General features: G+C 37.7%; 1 protein-coding gene across 4 annotated transcripts; it reads left to right on the top strand.

Annotated features, from left to right (window-relative positions):
* The first annotated feature begins 33 nt into the window (after positions 1-33).
* On the top strand, positions 34-7,702 carry MITD1 (microtubule interacting and trafficking domain containing 1). Of its 4 annotated transcripts, none has more exons than XM_037527946.2 (7): positions 34-250; positions 2,493-2,594; positions 4,673-4,809; positions 4,892-4,978; positions 6,335-6,450; positions 7,322-7,382; positions 7,476-7,702. In XM_037527946.2, exons 1-7 carry the CDS (start codon positions 100-102, stop codon positions 7,569-7,571), a joined length of 750 nt encoding a protein of 249 aa, XP_037383843.1. In that variant the 5' UTR covers positions 34-99; the 3' UTR covers positions 7,572-7,702. The 4 variants fall into 4 exon arrangements, with proteins under 4 accessions (XP_037383843.1, XP_037383844.1, XP_054557874.1 ...); XM_054701900.1 differs by having other exon boundaries at positions 211-367; XM_037527947.2 differs by lacking the exon at positions 4,892-4,978.
* Positions 7,703-9,172: the final 1,470 nt, after the last annotated feature.

The following is a 9,172-nucleotide window of genomic DNA, read 5'->3' as shown; positions in this document are numbered from 1 at the left end:
AACGTGAGAGCGCAGGCGCGTTGGCGTCACGTGACGACTCCGCAAAAGCGCGGAAGTGTTGCCCAGCTGTGTAAGGGTTTGTGGGAAGCTTCGGGAATCATGGCTGCGGCGGGGCCGAAATTAGATCCCGAATGCGCAGCTGCAATCGCTGTACTAAAGCGGGCCGTGGAACTAGACTCGGAGTTTCGGTACCAGCAGGCTCTAGTGTGTTACCAAGAGGGGATTGATATGCTCCTGCAGGTTCTCAAAGGTGAGCGATGAGGCATGGAAGACAGCCGGCTCGCGCAGTGTCCGGGGCGGAGAGGAAAAATTAAAAACAGTTCTTACCAAAAGTAAGCAGTCAGACAACAGAAGTCAAATACAGAAGGTGGGTTCTTCTACAGGACAAACGGACTGGTTTCCTTTATATCACTAATAATTTGGTGTCAAGAGGGGGTACTGCTCTAGATTTTTGAGACGAAACCAAATGTGATATAAAAACGTTGATGGGAAAGACTTTGATTGCAAAAGACATTTTTGGATCTACTTGAAAATGGGCTGGGTAACATTAAATTTATTAATATTTTTAGACAGCCTTTTTCCCCGAAAAATATCCTTACCTTTTAGAGATGCAGTCTGAAGTACTTGGGGAGGAAATGTCATGATTCAGTTTTACATGTGGGGAAATACATTGAAGTAAAAATGGCATTACTAACGATTTTTAAATCCAGCAAAAGTAAAATCACGCAGTGGTAGAAGAAAAAAGCTTTTTATTAAAAGGGTGTAATTCGATGTGTGAGAAAAGCCTCGGATTGTGGGCGGGGACAGTGAGATTTTCTGTTACTTGGTTATTCTGTGTTGGGCATTACCCAAGTAACCCTTGATACCCAGCAAAATACCGGACACATAGTCTATATCCAGTAGTTTTGTGTTAAATTGGTTGATACCAACTCCTGCCCTCCATCCCTTGGAGCTCACAGCGTTGACGTCTACTCCGAAGCCTTCTTAACCTAAGAGTGTAGAAAGCCCTCTTCAAGGTTCCAGTGCTTTTTTCAGAACAATAAACTCTGTCTTGGGCGATGATAGTGATAAGAATAGCCATCTTAAGGTTGCAGAGAGCTACGTACTGTGCAGAGCACATTAAAAGCATTATCTCGTCATCTTTAGAATTGCCCTTGAGGTAAGAGATATTAACCTCATTTTTACAGCTAGAAAAGTAGTTTGCTTACCAGTTTTGCTACTAGGGGATGGTAGAGTCACAATTGGAAAGCAAGGCTTTTCTGATTGGTATCCTGGCTCCCCCAAAAGAAAGGTGGCGGTCGGTCAGTGGAATATTGCTCAAGTTATTGCAGTTCTAGAAATCTGAAGCAGGAGACTCACAGGTGTTGGATGTGATTGTGCTTCACGGATCCCATAGAGCTTATAGAAATGGTGACATGAACTTAACAGGTTAAGAACAAGTGCAAATAACTATTAATACAGTGAATAAGTGCCAGGAGAGAGATATAGACAAGTGTAGTGACTATTTAAACAGTTAAAGTTCATTTAGAGTAGAAAGGTGGGGTCTTTGGGGTTTTGGAGGCATAAGTACAATAGAATTTCAGAATTTAGAAATTCAGTTAAAAGTGCTTTAATTGTGGCTTTGCTGTTTTACCAAATAAGTGATTCAGCTTTGTTCTGTTTATGTCTAAAGAGGAAGGTAGGTTGGGGCTTGTAGTGCACTTGTATGATCTTGACTAACAGCAGTTTTGTTCAAAAAATTTTATTGAGGTCACATTGTTTCACACAGTTGTTTGTATTTTGGAAGTATAGATTCCCCTCTTCGGGTGTTGTAATACCATTGGGCTCCCAGACCAAAGTGCACATAGTCTTATCACCACCATCACCATCCATTCCACTCTGTGTCCACTTTGTGCTGGCCACTCCCTTCCCTCTCCCTCTCAGAAAGTAGTCAGCTTTCAAGGGTTAGTTTTTGAGTTTCGCTTTATCTGACCCTTTATTTGGTTTCTTTATATTCCACATACAAGTGATAACATCTGGTATTTATCTTTATCTTTCTGACTTATCTCACTTAGTATAATCCCTTCCAGCTCCATCCAGTGTATTTCGTCAGTCTGCCTGTTCTGTTCTCTGCTCTGTCTCTGGTGAATCCTCTCACCCTCCCGCGCATCTTGCCTGTACCCCGATTCTTGTGTAAATAAATAAATAAATCTTTAAAAAAAAATGAGTGGATCAAGCAGACGTGGTATAGACACACAATGAAATACTACTCAGGAATCAAAACATGGATGGAGCTGGAAGGGATTATACTAAGTGAGATAAGTCAGAAAGATAAAGATAAATACCAGATGTTATCACTTGTATGTGGAATATATTTGTGTATTTTAGAATGAGGCTAACCATGCTAAAAGATAGAATATTTGTTTAAAAAAAAAAAAACTTGTAAAACTGGAACTACCTGTCCTGAATAGAAATATTGCTTTGAAAATGAAATTATTTTTTTTAATTTGTAGGAACCAAAGATGATAAAAAGAAATGTAATCTCAGGAAAAAAATTACTGACTATATGGATAGAGCAGAAAACATAAAGCAATATTTGGATCAAGAAAAAGAAGGTAAAGAAGCTCTTTTAGAGAATGTATCCATAAACTTTGTGATATAGTCCTTTTCATCCCATTTTTTCTGGCTCTGCATTTGGAGCTCTGTGTGGTCTGGATCACTTATTCCTGGGTCTTTATCAATTTGCTGTGTATTTCTGTTCTCTTATACATAAGCTATTTAAGCTTCTTGAGAATCTGATATAAGCTATATGTACTGCAGAATTTTGCATTCCATTTTAAGGAATTTACAGATCATCATGAAGTTTATTAGTGGACTTGAGTTTAAATAATACTATAGAGGAATATAGAATGTAAATCCAATATTCTTTTTGTATTTCCCTTTATAAAATGACCAAAATATTACAGTAGTAAAGAAACTCTTGGGACTTTGGGATTTTGTTCAGGAGTTAAATGTTTATAATGATTAGAGGTACAGTAGATATCACTCCCTATTTATTAGTTCCCTACTCATGAGTGTCCAGTTTACAAATATGTCTATAAATGGCCTTTGCCATCTTTGCCTGAAGAGCATACACCTGCTGCTTTCTTTAGCTAAAGGAACTGCTGTCCTCAGAAAACCAGTGACTCTAGCCCTTAGCTGTTCATCCTCACTACCCTTACTATAGCCCTCTCCTCACTTCCCTCTGGTATTCTGTACCAGCCCATACCATAGCTAACCCTGCTGAGTTCCTCTGTTGAGTGGGAATAATTGTGTTTCCTTTACCCAAAATTAAAATCTACAATGAGATTTCCTTCTAAAACATTAATGAGGGCCTCCCTGGTGGCACAGAGGTTAAAGTCAGCCCTATCAAGCTATTGGCATCCACTGCAGCATGAGTTCGATCCCCAGCCAGGGAGCTGACCCACAAGGCACAGCAGACCTCTCCTGTCTTGCCTGCTGCTCCCCTCAGCAGTATATTTCAGTAGATCTGCCTGTTCTACTCCCCACTCTGTCTCTGGTGAATCCTCTCACCACCCCCTGCTCTCGCCCTGAACCTCTGGCCTACACCCTAGTTCTTGTATGCATAAATAAAAGTAAATCTTTAAAATAATAAAATAAAACATGAATGAAATACAGTATTTGATTACATTGGATTAAATTAATAGGTGACTAGCTTGGCTTAAAAATTGATGGGTAGTTGCTAACATATCTGTGGGAATATTAGTAACAGAGTACAAACTACTGGTTTTTAAATAAAGTTTGAAAGTACAACCACCATGGAAATTAGGAATCATATTTTCTTTTTTTTTTTTTTTAAATAATAAATTTTATTTTTATATTCCCCATACAATTGCAGCCCCCCCATTCTGACCCCAATCCCTCCCCTCCCGCCCCCGCCCCCCAAAAAGTGTCTCTGGTTCATAGTTTTTTGTTGCTTTTGATTTTCACTTTCTTATAGTTATTCATTTTCCTGGTCCCTTATTTAAGTTTTCTAGAAGGAATCATATTTTCTAAAAACCTTAAACATCTTTGATAGCTTATTTAGTAAGTATTCATTAGGAATTAACAAAAACTGGCACAATTCCACTGATCTTGTGACATCCTTGTCTTTGGCTTGGGTTATTAAGTGTAATAAATTTCCACTTAAACTAATCTCTACAAGTTCTAAGAACAATTTCTAACATACTATACTACATTTATATGTTTAATATCCACTATAAATTGCAGAACATGAAAAAAAAATTGTATTTGAAGAGAAGGACCAGCCAGCACTGAGTTAAAACGTGTGTTTCTACTCATGGTGACAGATTTATCTGACATATTTATATACAATTCTCTCTTGAATAAACTTCTTGGTCTATAGGATTTAGCTCATGAATAAGTTCTAAGAAATGTCTGAATGTTCCCCCTTGCCTGGCCTCTGTGAAGACAGAACTTACTCATGGAGTGGTTTGCTTATTTACCTCTGTATTTGTAGCATCTTGCAATGTGCCTTGTATATAGTAGACATTCAGTCAATATTTGCTGAGTGGAGGAATAAAAAAATAAAAATTAACTTTTATCTGATCCTGATTAATCACTATATATAAATACAGTATATATAAAAAGAAAATGTTATCACTGGTTTTACTATTAAGTTTATGTTTTGTAGATGGAAAATATCATAAGCAAATTAAAATAGAAGAGAATGCAACAGGTTTCAGTTATGAGTCACTTTTCCAAGAATACCTTAATGAAACAATTACTGAAGTTTGGGTAGAAGATCCTTACATTAGAAATACTCAGCAGGTAGGTAAAATGTACTAAAATATAATACAATGTTATCATTTAAAATGTACAAGTTAGTAATCACCTATCCAATATCTTGCAGCTGTATAATTTTCTTCGATTTTGTGAGATGCTTATTAAGAGTCCATGTAAAGTAAAAACTATTCATCTTCTCACCTCTCTGGATCAAGTAGGTATCTGAAAACACTTAATCTTTGTTTCATTACTTTATTCAATTACAATTTATAGACCAATCAAGGAAAACCTGCAATAATGCTCCAGCTAGAGCTACTTCCTTGGGAATGAACTTATTATCTAACAGTATGCATAAACCATCTTGAGAAAACATGCTATTGATTTTAGTATGTTGTTTCTTGCACTGGGTCTCTCTGCTAACCTGTCTTATTCAAGTAGTTTGTCAGTTTAGTCTTTTGGATGTTCTAGGAGCTGCTTATGCACTCTGCACTATTGACTAGTTTGTCTTTTCATTAACAATTATTAAATCTGTTTTGATTCATTGGCCTCCTGGAGGGTCATTGCATAATAGTGGGCATCTGTATCTGGACTTTTGACTCAGAGAGGAATGCTTCTAAATAAATCAAATTTCTAGGAGAAAAAAGGCAGTCCTTCTGGGCCTCCCCTGGTGGCTCAGCGGTTGAGTGCTGGGTTGCGAGGCTGCCTGCAGCCTCTGCAGCACCGGTTTGATCCCAGCCACCGGGCAAGGGTCCCACCAAAAAAAAAAAAAAAAAGGCAGTCCTTTTGAATAACTGAACAGCATCACTAAAGTATATTTTAGGAGATAGAATTGTGTTTACATTGGAAAAAAGCAATTTTTTAAAACAAAATTTTGTTGATTTGCCACTCACTTGCAAAACTATATAATTTGGGTAGTACACTGTCTCACATCAACATGTGCTTATGTGTCACTTGCCTTCCACCAAGGCTCCAGTGCCAGTACACTATCATCTGACCCCCTCTGGATCCTTCTTCCTCCCCCAACTCTGGTAACCACCATAATGGTTTTCATAGAGACTAAGAAAAAAGTTATTTTGATGAAAACAATTACTTTTAAACTACTTCATATTTGGTTGCTTCTTTGAGACAACAGACATTGAAACTAGTATTGTTAGGAATTGGCGCCTCAACTCCGTCCGGGGTTCCCAAACACCACACGGAGCCAGAGATGCAAACGCAAAAAGGCTTTATTGCTAGCTTAAGCTAGGGCCCAACTCTGCCTGGTACACTGAAGCAGCAGTCCCATCAGGTTGAGAGAAGGGCCCCCTTGCAGGGCACAATGCTTTCTTCATACCATATTGTCAGGAAGTAGGACTTTCCAGTCTTGGCACCAGGTCTATTCTGATTGGTTGATCTGTTATTGTTGGTCTAAGTTTCATTAAGTTCTGTTTTCCCTAGCTTCTGTGGTCTCTGTGGTTTCTGCACAGAAATGAAACTCAGCTGTGCTCTCCCTGAAATGGCTGTTCATCCTACAATATAGAACCACTTCACTTAAAACTGAGGCAGAAAATTACATTTTTCATATTCACAGGACAATGGGAGAACAGAGCAAGTTAGTGCCCTGAATGAAATAAAAGGGTCACTCAGGAATCATGGAGTGTCATTGCAACTAGACTACTCTTCTTCAATACATGACCGAGAAATTAGGTTAGTATATAGTAATAGTTTAATTTTTAAGCAGTGGAAATATACTTTTTATTTCTCTTATTAATTGTATAGATTGTATATATTCAATTTAAATATTACATTTTAAATAAAACTCAATTTTAGTGTCTTCACTTTTGAGAGGGAAAGTCTTAATTTTGTTCTATATGTGAGTTTCACATTTCCTGATGGCATAAAATTTACATGTTCTGTGTCATATAAAAAATGCTTTTCTGTCTATTCAACTATTTATATAGTGTATGTGAGTAATTTTCTTTTCTAGTGAAATAATATTTAATGTGGCTTTACTTACAGTTTATTATTCTAGTAGATATCACAGTATGCTATAAGGAAACAGTATAAAGTTATTTTACTGATAGGTCCCTTTGCTTAGCAGTGTTTACAGTGATGTCATCCTTTGTCTTAATGAAAACTTAATCACAAGATAAATGCAAAACAGATGAAAATGCAGCTGCTGTGATTGAATTAAAGGTCAGAATCCCAGAGCTCTTTCTACTTACATTATCCAACTCTGGTAGGGGAACCCCTAAAACCACCATAGCCCACCAGAGTATACATTGAAGCCATTTGTTAACAGAACAAGAACGTTTATTTCAGCAAGCTGAAATTCAAGAGTAAGTTTAATTTACTGTCAAACTCTATTGGTTAGTCAAATCGACTGCTGGCTTTTGTAGGACTTTCTGATTCTTTATGGACACAGCCAATGAATAATTCCAGGTTTGGTTCAATGCATGCCATGAGGATGGGATTTTCTTTGTTAGGAGAAACTTTTGCTGACACTTTGTACACTGCAGCTTTAATAATTGTCTGACTTAAGTGTCTGGAATGCAATGCTATATATACATTTCAATAGGTTCAACAATGGATGGATTATCAAGATTGGAAGGGGACTCGATTATTTTAAGAGACCAAAGGTAGGATTTAGTTTTATGATGAGTGTGTAGAACTCTTGTTTCATTTTATTATGGATTTAGTCCTTTTTAAAAAAATTTTTTTTCTTTTCTTAGGGTTCTTTTTCCCTTGGATATTTTGATTATGATTTAAGACCATGTCGTGAAACAACAGTGGACATTTTTCATAACAAGCACACAAAAAAAATATGATGGGCAGTAGCCTAATTTACAATATATATTTCTTTTTTTATGTGATTGTTGGATTTTTTTTCTTTTGACTGACCATTCCTGTAATGTATGCACTTAACAATAAACTTACACATTTTTACTAATTTATGAATCATTCAGCTGTGTAAGCAATCCTAAATATTTTGTAAATATATTATTCAGTAGATTTACAGTTTTGTTTTCAAATCATACAGTTAAACAGTATACCAGCTTTTATTTGGCTATTGGAGAGTGATTCAGTACATATTGGGCACTTATTATGAAGATGAATTGAATATTAATCTTAACCCTGGGAATAAGTCCAGGTGGAAAATTCATGGATTAGCGTACTCTTAAGAGACAGATGGACATGTGGGTTTAATAACCAGTTAAAAAGTATAATGCTAATTTTGTCACAATTAAATGTCTTTGGCAAACATTCACCAATATTCAGAGCTCTTCTAATGCAGCTTACCTAACTCTGTAAGAGCAAATCAGCCCATTTAGCTATCCAGATGCACTCTGGAGCTCATTCAAACTTGACTGGCACATTTGTAAAACTTTGCATTTTAGAATCAACTGTTCTAGGTGAGCTCATTCATTCAGATTCCAGGTGACTGGTCAGGGACAAAGACTAAGTTGCATGGAGATAGACTGGGAGAGGGGATATACATACAGGCAATGGGCAGTCCAGAAGGTTTAGAGATAATAAGTTAAGCCAGAGTCCACAGAGGGAAACAGAAATACTGGTATTGGGAGAATGCACAAATGAACATCATCTCCTGCAGAAAACTGAAGATTAAATCAAGATTAAATGGTGAGGGCCTCCCCGGTGGCGCAGCGGTTGAGCGCTGGGTTGCAAAGCTGCCCTCGGCCTCTGCGGTGCCAGTTCGATTCCCGGCTGCTCCCCGGCCACCAGAGGGTCCCACATGGCGCGCAGACCTCTCCTGCTGCCCGCTGCTCCCCTCAGCAGTGTACTTTGGTCCTTCTGCCTGCTCTGCTCCCCGCTCTGGCTCTGGTGAATTCTCTCACCCTCCCGCGCTTCTGACTGTACCCAGTGCATGTATAAACAAAACAAACAAATAAAGAAATAAAAAACATGCCTCTATATAAAAAAAGATTAAATGGTGAGTAAGACCAAAGCCAGGTGGAAATCATGGAAATAAGGTAGGATAGAGTGGGTCTGGGTAGACTTGGACACCAGCTTTATATTTTGCCTTTATAAGCAACATGATTGAGTTGTCACAAAAGACCAAGAAGGGCTTCCAGAAAAGTTCCTGATGTTTTTCTCTGATATTTTCAGATTTGGGTGTAGAAAATGCTGAACCTGAAAATACTGAAAAGCAGTTTTGCCAGGCTTTTATTATGAGGATATTAAGGCCTCATTAGAACATGTAGATGAGTATTGGACTTGATCAAAGTTACCTTCTGCAAAGTATCCTAGCTTATTTTTCCGGTTACCCATCATCACATGAATGTAGAGTGGCTTTTCATTCAGATGAGCACATGTGTTAGACCTTCTTTGTTTCCTATTGAAACAACTCTGATTTCTAGAGTGTATGCACTATCAAGTATAAGCAACCCACAACCCTATGAAATTAACT

This window comes from Talpa occidentalis, unplaced genomic scaffold (genome assembly GCF_014898055.3).
Source record: "Talpa occidentalis isolate TD23 unplaced genomic scaffold, MPIMG_talOcc4v2.1 talOcc4.5, whole genome shotgun sequence".
NCBI lineage: Eukaryota > Metazoa > Chordata > Mammalia > Eulipotyphla > Talpidae > Talpa > Talpa occidentalis.
This window is presented reverse-complemented; position numbering and strand designations above follow the sequence as displayed.